The 16139-nt window shown below is 55.2% G+C and overlaps 6 protein-coding genes across 6 annotated transcripts; 2 read left to right on the top strand and 4 right to left on the bottom strand.

Annotated features, from left to right (window-relative positions):
* Positions 1-150: 150 nt before the first annotated feature.
* Positions 151-2067, bottom strand: EsH8_III_000093 (general substrate transporter; the record flags this gene model as incomplete). The annotated part of the gene is made up of 3 exons (XM_083261818.1): positions 151-1487; positions 1569-1854; positions 1963-2067. 3 exons carry the CDS (start codon positions 2065-2067, stop codon positions 151-153), a joined length of 1728 nt encoding a protein of 575 aa, XP_083122305.1.
* Positions 2068-2838: 771 nt separating this feature from the next.
* Positions 2839-3764, top strand: EsH8_III_000092 (P-loop containing nucleoside triphosphate hydrolase protein; the record flags this gene model as incomplete). Its single annotated transcript, XM_083261817.1, has 3 exons — positions 2839-3042; positions 3151-3467; positions 3587-3764. 3 exons carry the CDS (start codon positions 2839-2841, stop codon positions 3762-3764), a joined length of 699 nt encoding a protein of 232 aa, XP_083122304.1.
* Positions 3765-3860: 96 nt separating this feature from the next.
* EsH8_III_000091 (transcription factor domain-containing protein) lies at positions 3861-6008 on the bottom strand (the record flags this gene model as incomplete). Its single annotated transcript, XM_083261816.1, has 4 exons — positions 3861-4179; positions 4276-4757; positions 4822-5516; positions 5573-6008. The coding sequence occupies 4 exons, from the start codon at positions 6006-6008 to the stop codon at positions 3861-3863; spliced, it is 1932 nt and encodes a 643-aa protein (XP_083122303.1).
* A 3830-nt stretch (positions 6009-9838) lies between these two features.
* EsH8_III_000090 (uncharacterized protein) lies at positions 9839-11575 on the bottom strand (the record flags this gene model as incomplete). Its single annotated transcript, XM_083261815.1, has 6 exons — positions 9839-9867; positions 9926-10099; positions 10172-10432; positions 10500-10692; positions 10747-11042; positions 11551-11575. 6 exons carry the CDS (start codon positions 11573-11575, stop codon positions 9839-9841), a joined length of 978 nt encoding a protein of 325 aa, XP_083122302.1.
* Positions 11576-11869: 294 nt separating this feature from the next.
* EsH8_III_000089 (uncharacterized protein) lies at positions 11870-13651 on the top strand (the record flags this gene model as incomplete). The annotated part of the gene is made up of 3 exons (XM_083261814.1): positions 11870-13074; positions 13138-13580; positions 13632-13651. 3 exons carry the CDS (start codon positions 11870-11872, stop codon positions 13649-13651), a joined length of 1668 nt encoding a protein of 555 aa, XP_083122301.1.
* A 427-nt stretch (positions 13652-14078) lies between these two features.
* Positions 14079-16074, bottom strand: EsH8_III_000088 (GMC family oxidoreductase; the record flags this gene model as incomplete). Its single annotated transcript, XM_083261813.1, has 4 exons — positions 14079-15325; positions 15378-15507; positions 15558-15823; positions 15876-16074. 4 exons carry the CDS (start codon positions 16072-16074, stop codon positions 14079-14081), a joined length of 1842 nt encoding a protein of 613 aa, XP_083122300.1.
* Positions 16075-16139: the final 65 nt, after the last annotated feature.

Raw genomic sequence — 16139 nt, 5'->3', positions numbered from 1 at the left:
AAGCGAGCTACCAATGGCATTGGGCGAGTGGTCGAGGGCAAAGGACTTATCTTTTTTTCTAGCTTTAATTCGGCTCAACTACTGATACAAAGTCCCCATGTGTGTCGGTTTTGAAGCCAATCTTGATATGCGCGCACCGTCCGGACGCAATCAAGCATGGTGCTCTACTGCGTCAAAATCGTCCTTGGCATGGCCAATCTTCTCATCAGGCAACACATCAGTCAGGCCCACGGAGGCGGCAATGCCCATAAGCCTCGTCTTCTCCTCGTGTGCCGCCGTGTCGCCAAACACCATGTCCATCTCCTCTAGGCTCTTGCCACGGGTCTCTGGGACGAAGAAGTACGTCATGACGAAGGCGAGGGCGCAGAAGGCGGCGAAGAAGAGGTAGGTGCCGTACCCAATGGTCTCGAGCATGTCCGGGGTCACGAGGCCGATGATGAAGTTGCACATCCAGGTGGCGCTGGTGGTGATGGCCATGGCCTTGGAGCGGTTACCCAGGTTGAAGATCTCCGAGGGGAGGACCCAGCCGATGGGCGCGAACGAGTAGGAGAAGTTGATGTCATAGATGTAGATGAAGGCAATGCCGGCCCAGCCCGCGGACTTGTTGGTGCGGAGTGATTCGCCGAACCCTCCGATGATGCCGCCTACGACGAGCAGCGAGATGCAAGTGCCGGCGGCGCCGCACAGGAGGAGCGGGCGGCGGCCGACCTTGTCAATGAGGAAGAGGGCGGGGAGCGTCGACAGCGTGTTGACGATGCCGTACACGCCCGTCGCCAGGAGGCCCGAGGTCTTGCCGGTGAGGCCGAGCTGAGCGAACATGGTGGGGGCGTAGTATATGATGGCGTTGCACCCTTGAAATTGTTGGAAGAACATGATACCGCAACCAATAGCAAGGCGCCTAAAAGCGGGCCAGGACGACACGAGAGCGACGTGCTGCGCGGCGAAGAGCGAGACGCCCGTCTTGCCGGGGAACCTCTCACGGTTGATGGACTCGTCGAAGAGGACCTCGGCCTTGATGCTCAGGTACTCGGTGCGAAGGGACTCGGTGTCCGGGTGCACGCGGCGGACCTTGGCCAGCGCGGCGAGGGCCTGCTCCTCCTTGTGGGACATGAGGTAGAAGCGGGGGGATTCGGGGAAGAAGAGCATGCCGATGCCCAGGACCAGGGCCGGGAAGATCTGGAGGCCGAAGGGGATGCGCCACGAGGCGTCGGACTGGCCGGTGCAGCCGTCGGGGCCGACGTCAAAGCGCGGGTCGAAGGTGGGCAGGTCTGCGGTGCCGCCCGTGTAGGGGATGTCGGGGGCGCACCGGGTGCCGCCGATGTACTGGGTGCCGTACTCGAGCCAGTAGCTGACGAGGATGCCGAGCGTGATGCTGAGCTGCTGCATGACGACGAGGGTACCGCGAATTTGGGGCGTCGACAGCTCCGAGATGTACATGGGCACAATCATTGTCAGCATGCCGATGGCGAAGCCCGCGATGGCACGGCCTGGGTACTTTTGTGTTAGCCACCACGACTTTCTCTTGTAGATAGATATACATGATATCTTGTCAGGATCCCTCGACTCACCAGCAAAAAGCAGCGGAATGTCACTTGCGGCCGTCTGGAAGGCGGCTCCAAGGGTGAAGATGGCGACGGCGATTATCATGGAGCCCTTCCTGCCGATCCAGTCGGCCACGGGCCCGTTGACCAGGGACCCGAGCCAGGCGAAGAGCAGCAGGGCCGAGACGAACCAGCCCTTGAAGCCGCTGTCGAGGTCGATGCGCGGGAACGTGGCGGCGAAGGACTCCATGGTCAAGACGCCGGACACGACGCCCTGGTCGTAGCCGAAGAGGAAGCCGCCCAAGCTAGCAAACTGCAGTGCGCGGCATCGTGATCAGCACAATTTCCTCTTTTGGTATGTTTTGTGTGGATATTTTTCTTTCTTTTCTCTTTCCCCCCTTCCTCTTCCGCTTGTACTTACCGCTGAGAGTCCGAGGATGTAAGGGTTCTCGCGGAGGTATCGCCATACGCTCTGCTTGGGGGCCGCGGCGCCTGGCGCCTCGGCGGCTGCGAGTTCACCTGCCATGATGCGAAGTCGGAAGAAGAGAGATGAGGCTTTGCTGATTTTTTATTCTCCGGCGAGTCCTTTTTTTCTTTATTCCACTTCTCGATCTGGGGGAGTGCATGATTTCCTGGGGGAGGTTTTCCGGGGGAACATTTATAGGTATATGGGATCCGATGCAAGCATGGAGCGAGCGTGCGACTCTGCCCCATGGGGAACCCGACCCAAGGCAATCGGCCGAGTTCACAGGGAAAAAAAAGTCGTTCATTCGTCTGCCCGTCTCATCTGGTGGGTTGAATGGGATGACTGCTAGCTCCGGACGACAGTACTCCAGCCCCATCGTCGGGCTAGCGCCCGACCTCGGTGTCCATCCGTCCAGGTAAATAGCGGGCCCCGGTCGCCATCTGCTTCAATCACGAGTCGTGATTCTCCCGATGGTACCCCCTCTCCCCCAACGCTGATCCCTTCCGCGAAAGAAAGCCGCTTGTCTTGTCTCCAGTCTCCCCCGCCCAACAGGCCGTGCCAGGAAAATTTTGTCATCTGCCGGACGTGAGTAGTCCGGGCCGGCAGGCTCACGATGCGGCAATGCACGATGCTGTGGTCCGACTGGCTGGCGCGGCGGGGAAGGCCGCCCCCCCCATGCGGTGGTTCGGCCAAGGAGATCTGACGTTCATATTCGTAGCTAAAGAACCCATGTCCCGAGGAAGAAAGAAAGCAGAGAATGTTAAAATTTTTAAAAAAAAATTCAATGTTGTTCCGTTGAAAATACGACCTTCTACCCGGGAATTCGCGACCATGAGCCAAGACTTGACCGAGACGACAGCCAGGCTGCGCGAGCGCGTCGAGCGCCTGCTGGCCGAGCAGAGCCGGTCTCACCCGTCCCGCCGGGTCCTGATCGCCGTGGCCGGCGTGCCGGGGTCGGGCAAGTCCACCATCACGGCCGCCCTCATCCAGGACCTGAGGAGGCACGCCATTGAGGACGTTGCCATCCTTCCAATGGTGCGTCCTGTTCGGAAGCGGCCCGTTCCCGCCCGGGGAAAGGGGGGATAGATATTATGTGTGTGCGTGTTGTGTCGCCCAGCTGACTGAAGGACTCTTCCCCGACAGGACGGATTCCACTACTCACGCGCCACCCTCTCCTCCTTCAGCGACCCGGACCATGCGCTCCGCCGGCGCGGCGCGCCCTTCACCTTTGACGCGCCCGGCTTCCTGAGCCTCGTGCGGCGGCTGAGGACGGTGCCGATCCCAGAGAGTGGCGAGCCGGAGATCGTCATACGAGCCCCCAGCTTCGACCATGCCGTCAAGGACCCCGTGCCGGACACCATTGCCATCTCGTCCCGGACGAGGGTGGTCATCATCGAGGGCAACTACACGCTGCTAGACGAGAAGCCCTGGAACGGCATCGCCGATCTCGTTGACGACAGGTAGGTCGCTGGGAAAGCCCCCCTCCCCAAAAACCACCTCTCTTGATTTGGCTGGCGAAATCCTGTGTTCGGGAAGGGGCAAGACGGAGGATCGGAGCTGACGGCGTGTGTGCTGGCAGGTGGTTTGTCGATGTGCCGGCAGACGTGGCGCGGGAGCGCCTCGCCGCCCGACACGTGCAGGCCGGCATCGAGAAGACGCTCGAGTTGGCGCTGCTGCGGGCGGACGAGAACGACGTGCCCAACGGCGCCCACATCCGCTCCAACCTGATCCAGCCGACTATTCAAATCCTCAACTAGAAACAATCAGCAATGCCCCGGAATAAAGAAGAAGAAAGGGGAAACCCCAACCCTCACGGAAATGGAACAAGGGGACAAGATACCAGAGTTTCTTGTTCACATCCCCCCCAGGTTGCCCGCTTCCGGCCAGCCCAGAATGGTGAAGATGTCATCCGTGGGCTCGGCTGGCCATGTCTGGAAATCCATCGACCACGGGTCCAGCGGGACATTGCCCGACGAGCCGGTGAAGTAGCCCGACAGGAGAATCTCGTCGAGGATGCCGGAGCAGCGGGCGGACAACGGGTTGTTGGCGAAGACTTGGCGGAAGATGTGGTGGACTGTATCGAGATCGGCCTGCCACTTTGACAGGTTGGGCGACTCCGAGTCGCCGAGCATGACGAGGACGAGCACGAGGGAGGCATGGAACAGGAAGAAGCTAGACGAGGAAAGGAGGGAGGAAGAGTAAGTCGTACTGGGTCTCCTCCCAAGGGGGCTGTGCGCAAGCGCGCGCGTGGATCAAGAGCAAACTTACATTGAATACCATGTGACGAGCCTATTCATGACCCCGTGCTTTGTGTAAAAGTCAATCGACTCGATCGTGGCGCTGGCCGCGCGGACCGCGACGCCCCTGCAGCGCTCGTCGACGGAGCTGGCGGCGGCCGGCGGGAGGGTCCCCTTGCCCTTGTCGACGGCCCGCTGCAGCAGGAGCTGGCGGAAGAGAATGATCTTGAGGTTCCAGAAGCGCCACCAGAGGCGCGACCGGGTGAACAGGAACGACGGCTCGGCGAAGGGGCCGGCGTGGTCGGGGCGGAAGTACGCCGGGAGCGACTCGGCCCATTTGCTCAGCGTCGCGTCCATGGCCAGCGCGTTCTCTGGCGAGACGCCCGAGGACGACAAGAGCCGGTTCGAGATGAAGTTGGAGTGGATGTGGAAGTCGCTCTGGATTTTCATGCCGGAGTACAGCGTCGGCTCGTCGACTTCGGCTGGCGGCTCCACCGTCCTGCTGGTGAGGCACTGTTGTAAAAGTTAGGGAAGGGGAATCTAGTATAGGGGTTTGGCGTGAGGATCAGAGACTCACCTCGTCGTGGATGTTGAGCACTGGCCGGACGTCCATCGCTTCTGTGTCGGGGAGCAGGATAGGTCTCCCAAAGGTGGTTGAGGCGCCGCTGTCGAACATGTAGAAGCCCCACCACACGCGCCGACGCATCTCCCTCTGCAGCCTGTTGATGCGCCAGTCCGGCAGCTCTCGGTGGAGGCCCAGGCTTAGGGCCATGCGGGTGGCAAGCCCGAGGAAGTTTGAGCCCGTGTTGGGCTTGTTCCGCTTCTGGCTGAGGTTGCTGAGGAGGACGAGGGCCTGCACGAAGGTGAGGTTCGCGCTCTCGAACAGCGACTCGTCCTCGCCAAAGGACAGCGCGTGGTGATAGAGGTCGTCGTCCAGCTCGCCGTGGGGACTGTCGAGGCACCACGCGCCCAGGGCCAGGATGGTGTGGAGCAGCATCTGCCACGAGCGCCGCTGCGGGCGCGGGATGACTTCGTGCAGTTGGGCCCTGAACGTCGGCTCGTGGACAAAGGGGTACGCGCGGTGGTACACTGAGAAATAGCTGTCGACCAGCCGGTCGATGACCTGCCTTGACGCGACCAGCTCCGACAGGTTCGAGGAAGCGTACGTTGCGGCGAAACGCTGCTCTGTCCTTGGACGGTCCTCGATAAGGGGCTGCGAGCGGCCTGTCAGAAGTAGTAGGGACCGTAGGAAGAAGACGCCTGCGGTCGAACCTAAATTAAAATGAGCAATTAAGATTGAATGAAAGCGGGTGAGAGGGACACGATACCCAAGTATCCTGCACCTCTGGGTTCGACGGATAGTGCCGCCATCCCATCCGCGAGGACATCAATGTCTTCTTGCCAGTCGAACCCGTCGGATTCTTCTGGCACCGCCTCGGAAATGGCACTGCGGGTTCCGCCGGGTGTCGTGGGACGCAGAGGCGAAGCCTGAGATGCGGCGGGCTCAGGTGTGTCTCCTTTCCGGTGCTCCTTGGTCCTTGCAGCGAGAGCCTCATCGATGTCACATTTCGGGAGCAGTTCAGCAAACAGGTTCTCGACGCGGGCCAGACGGTTCTCAACGCTCGTCAGGTACCTACGTCGATTCGTGTCAGAGGGCGGGACCAGCGACGGGGCATCAACACTAGAGGGCTCACGCGCGAGTGAGAGGCGAACGCTGGACTCTCCCACTGTAGTGGCATGACTTTGAGTTCCGCACGCAGGCATTACATCTCGGCTTCTCCTTGGAACACTGCACGGGGCCGTCAGTCATCGTCCTCCATGCCAAGCGGATATGTCGCCGCTTTTGAGTGGTTCACGAACTTTCAGTTTCTTGACTCGACAGTAATCGCACTGAAAGTGGTCAGTATGGATGGAAAATATGACGGGTTGGCCGGGGTTGAAGTTTCATACTGCCAGAATGCTTGATAATGCGGGAGACGAGCTCGTTTCGGCCATGCTGGATGCGATGATAATGGCAGAAGGGAACTACTGGCTTGTAATGGAGACGTTGGTTGTTTCTCAGAAGGAGGTCCGCAGCCAGCGGTGGGGTTTGCGGGCTGCACGTACTAAAACGACTTAGGTAAGGTAATATTAGTGCAGGGGCCACGGGGGGTTACTCGTACCTAGTTAGATAGCAGTTGGGCTTGGGTGGCCTCAGAGCCGGACGATTTTATTTTCCCTTGGCCCCCGAGGAAGTTCAAGGCATGCGGGATGACCTAGATTGGGATTCGCGCTGCACTCGTTCTTTCATCGCAAGAATCCCGTTGCGATCACGAATATGCAGATGCATCGAGTCAGCAAGCGGGTGCGTCTGGCCGTCCCGATCCACACAACGTGTGGAGAAACCTCCGTAGGGTGTCTGATTTGACGCATAAGCATCCGTACTCAACTAATCAACAGGTGACAATGTAGGGAGAGGTCCAGGTCGAAATTTCCCCATGTATTACTTCCAGTTCCAGTCTCCACAGCTGCGGCTCCAGAAGCTCTGATATAGATCGCTGGGACGCCGAAAAGGGATTTTGCCCACCAAACGCTGTCGAACGTCGATTATGAGTGGATGCTTGTTAGCGTGCATGTGGATAAAAGGTGTTGGTTTGGGCGATCAACATCCTGAGCATCACCAAGCACAAGTGACGTACCCCATAGCAAGCACGGTAACAAGGACTAACCCAATACTTGACTCAAAAGGGTATTGATTGGACGAAGAAGTTTCTTTTAATATGTCACAAATCTACAAAACCACTTGAATGCAGCTAGCTCACTACCGTCGTCTGACTAAAAGATGTTAGATTCATCCCTTGGACTACTACTGTCAAAGCGCCTTTTGACTTACAGAACCCCGTAACTTGTCCTGTGTCCTTCACAATACACTACCCGTGGCCATTGGAGCCGTGAAATTTCCAAAGGTAGCTTCACTTTGCAATGTCCATCCCGAGAATCATCGATGCAGGATAGTACAGAGGTGAGGAAGTCGCGAGGCGACACAGAATCATCTGCGTCCCATTTTACATTCTGCAGGGTTTTCATTGCTTTAAACAGACGTCTAAATCTGCTAGAGTCGGGAGTGGCCGATGGGAGCTCAGAATCCAAAGAGCCAATCTCCTGGAATTTGTGACCCAGATCTTTCAATGGATCAAGCTCCAAGCATTTCAGGAAGGCTCTCCTGGCTTCCAGGGGCAGAGCGCGGCACTCAACCGTGAATTTCATAATATCGAGGGCGACTTCCTTGTTCCCAAACCAGGATACGCCTTTCTGCTCCAGCAGGAGTCTCAGGCCTGGCAGATTCTGTGCTTTCAGAGCGGCTCGTAGGCTTTCACGCGCGAGCTGGTCCCTCTCGGCACGCCGGCCGGCGATCTCACGCAAAAGCCAGCGCCCGGTGTTGATGGACCAGAGCCCACCCCGCTCTAGAACCAAGTCGAGTATGGTTTTACCATCGATGGTCCTGGCCGACGCAATTTGTGAGGGGCCCAAGATGCGGAATTCTTCCGCCAGGTCATTAAAAAGGTCATCGTTCGGCTCATAGATTGATAACCTGGCAAATATTTTAATCCAAGGTTTTTCAGTTGCTCGAAAAGGTCTTCCACTGCAGAGGATTCTCTCAATTTCATGGCCTATCCCACATGAAATATCATTCGTCCAAGGTGGTGGATTCTGCATACGAGGCCAGTAGCTACCACCACGAGCAATGAACTCTGTGATCAAGTCGGCAAGTGCACCTCCATACTTGTTGTCGCCAAAATATTCTTTTCGTTTCTCGGGATGGCGGTAGAACTTTCTAGACGGTAACAAAGATGACAGCAATACACCAAACATCTGATCTTGGATTTGGGGCATTCTCACCAGGTGTTCGAGCAGTACATGGTGGTTGATCGAGTCAGCGTAGATGATAGCTCGGTGGAAGCCAACTACCCGACCCGAGCCCTTTACGAAGAATTTTTCTTTTTGGTTTTTGTAAAGATATATCAGTGCAGAGCCAGGTAGTTCTGGCACGCCCGGCAACTGTCGGTCCATGTCCATCCAGGGAGCATGCTCGTCGGAGACCATTGATACCCATAAACTCCAAGTTTTCGACTTCCGTGTATTAAATTGAGTTGTATGGTAAAGCCAAAACTCCGTTGCATACTGAAGGAATGCATGGTGGTGGGAAATGGTCGATTCGTTCGCACCGTCGCCGGTGAAATGGGGTTGATGCAGATTTTCGCCCAGTGGGGAACGAGCCTCCGACTTCCTTAGTGACTTCTTGACGAAATGTGGTACGCGTGGCCCTAGTTTGATAGGCATAGCTGTTCGAACTGTTTGCTCTGCAATTGCTGCAGGATAGTCCTCGAGGCTGATTCCCGTCGGCTTAATGGCATTGGAAGATTTGATCATCGATGTCTTGAAATCATTAAAATCAAGATATGTCAAACATATCTCGCCAATATGATGGTCCCAGTCTTGGTGGTTCACATGGAACTCTTGTAACGGTCCCGTCCCGGGCTCCAGTAGGTATGTTCGAATCGAATGATGGCTGAAATGAATTGTATCGTCGGCTTCCTCCACTCCAATAAGATTCTCGCACCAGATGTTGAGACGCTCAATACCGTTGATGAATCGCTCCGGACGACAATATGGCTGGCCTATCTCTACTGCCAACGCTTCCCTCAGCTGCTCGAGAGTCAGGGGTTCACGAACGGTAGCCGTCCATTTGAAGATGGCCTGCGCGATCGCCTCATTTCCACTGGTTTTTATACGCTCCAGTGCTCGGTCAAATATATCGGAAAGCTTTCTTGGAAGGTTTAGAAGCGCCTTTCGGATGTCGGGATCACTTCGACAGGTGCAGATATTCTCAATAGTGAGAAATACCCAAAGGAACCTAGTAGTCAGGGGTATTAGGCTGGGGCTATATCGCGAGGGTTTGTTATGACGGCAGACGTACATTCCCTCTCCTCCAACCGCAATAGCTTCTAGAATACTTTCAATAAGACCAAGATCCTTAACAATAAGCTCCTCTGTCGAAAGTTTGTTAGAGAGGATCTCCTCGGCATACTTTGCCAAGTCATTGCTCGAGTTGCTGGATCCTATATCAAGACGAAAAACAGGTAAACTAGGACGATGAAGTCGATAAACTTCCGATGCGATGCTCTCCCGAGATGAAAATAAGGCCTTGATCCTTGTACTTCCCTGGCAGACTTGGCAGAGTTGGTCAAGAGCTTCCATAACTGTTTTCCGGTCTGAAACAGGGCACTCGTCCAACCCATCTAACACGAGAAAAAAGTCTCCAGCGGGTTTAATCTTTTCAGACAACAAAGCCAGCAGTGGCTCCGTAGCAAAGTATAGCCTGGCGGCTTTCTCAAAAAGCTGAAGAAGTTCGTCGTTGAAGGATCCTGTGTCTAGTGTCTGTCGAATAATTGACCGGAGAATTTGCTCGGCATTTAGGCTAACCAAGTCATCGAAACGGATATAAAAGAATGCGAAGGCCTGTCGGCTTTTCTTCTGTCCGATGAGGTAGTCGACAATATTCGAGCTAGATCAGTGAGTATACTCTGCCATGGGCGTTATTTTGACAGTGTCACCTACGTCAAAACGGTCTTTCCTGAGCCAACTAATACTCGGTTAGCTATCGTTGGAGGATGATATAGAGAGACAAAAAGGCGGCTTACTCTTTCCCGTAATGTGAAGGATCGCTGAGCCTTCATGGGCGCGCCAGGTCTGGAACTCCTCGGTATCGAAGATCCATTCTGCAGTTCCGGCATGACGCTTTGCTCTCGCACTTTTGAAAGCTGCGGCGTGGTCATATGTCGACAATTTTGTCAGAAGAGTTTCCCATCTTTGCTCTGCGTATATACGTGTTAGACAAGTGTATACCTCTTGAGTTTATATGGCATCTGAGAAATAGTGAAACTTACGCTTCTTCTTCAGGCTATTGTCGCGCTTAAGCCCTGCAAAGTTGCTGTCTGATTTGGAAAACCACTGGGTGAGGCTTTTCCGGGCTTCTGCAGCTTCGCGACGTTCTACTCTCTGAGACGAGTGTTCCTGGTGATCAGCCTGGGCCTTGGCAAGTGATATTTCCCCTTGAACGTTTTTCGCCTTTTGGCGAATAGTGTCTACGTATGGCTTGATTTCGGAATGAAAAGACTGAGAGAGGGCGCTCAAGAGGTGGCGCTGCCCTGTTCGGGTTGCATTCCTCCGCTTAGTCGGCAGTCCAGCAGAATCATCAAGTTTTAGGGATCTTACAAGGACGTCGAGTGGATATGATAATCTCCGAGCAGCAGGATATCAACGAGGCGTGAAACTCATAAGTTGCGGTTCTTAACCTGGCCGAGTCAGGGAACAGCAATCGGTACTCGGCGAATCGCGGGCACAATTGATCGAACCCCCGAAGAAGCTCGGAGAATTTTTCAAAGTACGACGTGAAATTTGCCAGGACCTTGTCCAGTAAGCAATGAACGCAACACTGTTGTGGTCTTGTGGCATGACGTACCATGAATGTCAGCTTTACCGATCCCCAAACCAGGGCGGCGATTTCGGGATGCGACGAAACGTAGGTGTCGACAACTTGGGAGAATTGCTGAATAGTCTCCAACAATGAGTACAGCCTGGTTGCGATGCTTTTGCCTCTGCGGGCGGGGTTCAGATTGTCTAGATCTGCCGTGAAGACGATGACAGACTCGGCGTCGCAGGACGTGCCTTTGAGTTTTTGAAGTCTAGTTCGCTCGTCATCTGTGAGCGTCGCCTGAAACGTGGCCAAGGCATGCTTGAGGTCTTTCTGTTCGTCATCTAGAGACAGATTAGGAAGAGATCTGTTAGGCAATTGTAACGATTGCGAGGCGCTCATTGTGAGACTAGCATCGCCGAAGGCTTGCGCAACCCAAGATGGAATTTGTGGCAGCCTGATCAGTTGCAGCCGGGAAGGAGGGCTATTGGCTTTTAAGGGGTTCCCACGAGATCATGCCTGCATGCTGCGCCATGTTCACTGGGAGACATGACTGGCTGGCTGCCCCGACGGCCCGAGGCGGGGATTTTGTGGCAAGCGCGATTATTTCCAGCTATCTTCTTCACTGCTTGATACTCAATATAGTGATCAATCTGACATGTTTACTGATGCATGTAGAGTCACCAAGCAGAGAGTATCAAGCCTTTACTAAGCCTGGGAATCTCACAGCAATGTCGTCAAAAACGAGATATAAACCTAAATGGCACCAGCATGGGAGGAAGACAAAATACCTCACTTCATGTACCTGGATAGACTTCGATAACCACACTACGACGCTGGCCCGTGTCGTACGTCCAGAACTCGAGCCAGAACTCATATTGTTCGAACAGATTTGATATTCATAAGTATCAAAAGATGTCAGAGGCATGTCAAACTTCTTTTTACGCTCGTTCCTCCTCTGTAGATGTAGAACAAATGAAACGGGGGCAGAGGAACCGATAGGGACGCTATTAGTCATCCACCCGTGTCGCTGTGACACCGTCACATAAAGCACCTGGTACCTAACCCCGCACCAATCAGCTCCGATCCGTAATTTTAGTCACAAAAACACTCAGCAACCTCCAACTGCGGGACGAGCTTCATTGGTTTCCCCATCACACACGCCGGCGACATGGCTAATTGGAAGTTCGGAGCCTGCTTTCTCCTGGGCGCGGCCCGGGCCGTTACTGGACTGGGTCCGCAACACGTCGCGAGCCACGAGGGATGGCACGCGCTTCAATTGGCCTCCCAACCCCAGCCTCAGTCCGTGTCGGCCTTCGCCCAGTACCCTGAGTACAATCTGTCGGTTCCCATCGACCACTTCCACAACGACTCGCGGTATGAGCCGCACTCTGATGAGCACTTTGACCTGCGCTACTGGTTCGACGCAAAGCACTACCGCAAGGGAGGCCCCGTCATCATCCTTGCTGCCGGAGAGACGGACGCGAAAGAGCGTCTGCCTTTCCTTGACCATGGCATCCTCTCCATCCTCGCCAAGGCTACTGGTGGAGTTGGTGTTGTCTTGGAGCATCGGTACTATGGCAAGAGCTTCCCTGTACCGGATCTCGGCACCGAGAACTTGCGTTTCTTGACCACCGACCAGGCCCTCGCTGATACTGCCTACTTTGCAAAGCACATCAGTTTTCCTGGGTACGAGCACTTGAATCTTACCGCGCCGGGAACCGCCTACCTGGCCTACGGCGGCTCCTACGCTGGCGCATTTGCTGCTTTCCTAAGGAAGCTCTACCCCGAAGTTTTCTGGGGTGGAATCTCATCTTCCGGTGTCACGGCTGCCATCATCGACTACTGGGAGTACTATGAAGCAGCTAGGCTCTTTTCGCCCGGCGACTGCGCCGAGACGACCCAGAAGCTCACCCAGGTTGTCGACAACATCTTGCTAGGCAAGGCCAAGGGTGTCACGGCCGCCCATGTAGCCCAACTCAAGGAGCTCTTCGGCCTCGCTCCCCTCCAGGATGATGACTTCGCCAGCACCCTCTCGTACGGCATCTCAGGGTTGCAATCGACAAACTGGGATCCAGCCCAGGATGACTCGTCGTTCGGAACCTACTGCGCAACCATCACGTCGGACAGCGTACTCTTTGGTAGCGCCCGCTACCTCAAGCCTGCTGTCGAGAAATTGCTCTCTGTCAGCGGCTCCGACGGGAAGCTGACTAACCGTTTGCTCAACTACGTCGGCTATGTGAAGGACTACGTGAAACGTGGTTGCAGAGACGGAGACTTGGTGCGCTGCTACTCAAGCCGCAACAAAGAACGTCATAACAATATTTCTCTTCACCAAGGACCTGGTCGCAGTTGGCTCTACCAAGTCTGCACCGAGTAAGCTTTTTCCTTCACTTTTATCCATCCTGTTTTAAGGTTCAGCATTGACAAGCCGTACAGATGGGGATACTACCAGACCGGCAGTGGCGTACCTGAGAACCAGCTTCCGCTGGTTTCCCGCGTAATCGACGTGGAGTACAGCTCCATCTTCTGTCGTGAAGCATTCAATATCACCAAGCCACCCAATGTGGAAGCCATTAACAAGCATGGCGGGTTTAACTTCAGCTACCCGCGTGTCGCTATCGTTGACGGAGAGGCCGACCCGTGGAGAGCTGCCACACCCCACAAGATCGGATTGGACCGCAAATCGACGACTAGCGAGCCTTTCATCCTCATCGACTTGGGCGTTCATCACTGGGACGAAAACGGTGTCAAGGATGAGGACGTCACTTCTGACTTTCCCCCTGCTTCCATTAAAGCCGCCCAGGCTCAAGAAGTTGAGTTTGTCACTGCGTGGATGAAGGAGTGGGAGGAGGCCCAGAGTCAAGACAGCCGCAAAAAGGGTATGTTTCCGGAAGCTCTTGAGTCAGTTGATATACTAATAAGTGTAAAAGTTGTGTCCGAAGAGCTTTAAAGTACCATGTGCAGCATTTAGAGACTTGGGACCGACTCGCTGAAATCCCCTTGCCGCGCACAGAATAACTTGGCGCACTTTCTCATCCCAGATGTACATGTACAGATCAAAATAGCTTCTTAAACAAGTATTGATAAAAATACCCGTTTACTCTATCGTTTTGATCCTCTCCTGTGAAGTGAAAAACTTATGAGGGTTGATAATCATTAAGGGTGTAAGCAGACCCTGAGGGGCCGACTGAATACCAATTTCTTTTACAAGACACAATTCACATTTATAGATAGATTCTTTTGATAGAGATGACTGATTGATGGACTATGTGCGTGAGGATGATTCCCAAGCCTGCGTCAGTTATATGTATTGCCAGCCCAGCCAGTCCATCTGCACCAACGTTCCACAAAACTCACCAAGGAAGCACAAGGCCATCTCACTGGGTCTGGGCCTTGATCATATCGGCAGCCTTTGGTTTCATTAGCGAAGTCTCGACCAAACCAGTAAGAAACGTTTTACTAACCTTCTCGGCAACAGCATAGACCGTCATGGAGGTGGTCGCGCCAACAGTCGTGGGCATCATCGAGGCGTCAATGACTCTCAACTTCTTGACGCCGTAGACCAGCAGGTTCTCGTCAAGCACGCCGCCCCACTCACGAGGCATCTTGGCGGTAGTGCCGACGGGATGGTACACTGAAGGGATGATCTGTCCCTTGGCCCAGTTGACGAGCTGAGCATCAGTGGAGACACCGGTTCCGGGCGACGTCTCGCGAGCCTGGTACTGTGCGAGCTCCCCAGTGGTCATGTATCGGCGCATGAACTTGATGATCTCGGCCATGACGTCGAGGTCAATGGTGTTGGATGCGGCGCGGTAGTCAACGAGCATCTCGCCCTCGGGCTGGGCCGTGTTGAGCAGGATGTTGCCGCGAGACATGCAGTGCAGGTTCTGCACGGAGCCGCCGGGGCCGTACATCATCATCTCGGAGAAGACGACGTTCTTGGAGCGCATGAGACGGCCCCATACCTTCTGCTGCTGCTTGTATCCTTCAATCTGCTCGGCCGTGTAGCTCGACGGGAGATGAGACTTGGGATCCTGGGCCTCGAATGCCTTGGCCAAGGTCTCGAACCTGTCGGGGCTGATGACTGGCAACCCAATCATGGAGGCGAGGGACGGCGGACCGCCGCCACCCCATCCGCCACCGCCGGAGTTGGGCGGCTGCCTACCCCACTGGTATGAGATGCTGGGGATGTAGCTATGGTCCTGGAAGTTAGATCCGACGCCGGGCAAATCGACCTTCACAGCGATGCGCGCCTGTTCGAGATGCGCACGAGGCCCGATACCGCTGAGCATGAGGACCTGCGGGGTGTGAACAGATCCAGCGGCGAGGATGACCTCGCGACGGGCCTTAATCTGGACCGGGGCGGCGCCAGTGTTGTTGCGTGAAACGAACTGCACGCCCGTGGCGGTGTCGCCGTCGAAGAGGATGCGGTTGACCTTGGCGCCGACAATCATTTCGTAGTTTGCGCGGTTGAGGCCATCCCAATGGCCGGTGCGGGCATAGGAGCGTTGGAACTGAACGGGGTCCTGGGACATGGGGTACCAGTATAGGCCGGCCTCGCCGGCGCCGCTGTCGACGGGAATGGTCATGCCGGGCATCTTTGACATGGCGCTGTAGAGGATTTCTGAAACCGTGGTCAGTACACAGCGAATTCGATTTTGGCTGGATGTGTTTACTCAGGCTAGATTGGAGAGGACCCTTGCCAAAGGCAGCGTAGATCTTGGAGGCGGTGCCCCAGTACTTTGTGTCATAGGTGATGTTGTACTCTCGCGCCTGAGTCGCATCAGGGGGTGCGAGAGTAATACCCTGTTAACTGTCAGCCTCTAGTCTCGTTTCTGTTTCGCCGAGTCTCTCACCTTCTTGAAGTATGGTAGCAGGTTGTCCCAATCCCAGGTAGAGCCTGGCCCGCCAAGGTCTTTCCAGGCGTTGTATTCATCTTTGGTCCCTCTAAGGAAGACTTGTCCGTTGACGGAGGAGCTGCCGCCGACAACGCATCCGATACCCACATCGAAGCTTCTGTTGTTGAGGTTGGGGCATGGCTTAGAGGTGATGTTGAACATGCGTCTGGGGTTCATGCCTGTCTGGCTGTCATAGTATCCGTACTCAATCACAAGCACGGTGTCTTTTCTCGTTAGGTCACAAACTCCATTAAGAAGGGCAGCGGGGGGACTGACATTTACCGTCTTCCGTGAGACGGTCACCAACAGTTAGACCAGATGTTCCACCGCCAACAATCACGTAGTCATACTCGGAGGCGAGCTGCTCGGCCCGGTGGAGAAGCTGAACGTGCTCTGGGTGTTGAGTGGGCCACGCGGATACAAACTGCGAGGCCGCAGCCAAGCAGTAGAGAGCTGCGCCTCTGAGCGAAGGCATCTTGGCAGTCTTGTTCTTCAACAACGAGATGGTGGAAGGAGAACGTGGATGAAAAAGCGACAAAA

This window comes from Colletotrichum jinshuiense, chromosome 3, assembly GCF_051148585.1.
Source record: "Colletotrichum jinshuiense chromosome 3, complete sequence".
NCBI classification, from domain to species: domain Eukaryota; kingdom Fungi; phylum Ascomycota; class Sordariomycetes; order Glomerellales; family Glomerellaceae; genus Colletotrichum; species Colletotrichum jinshuiense.
The sequence above is the reverse complement of the archived record's forward strand: the minus strand, read 5'-3'. Positions and strand labels throughout refer to the sequence as shown.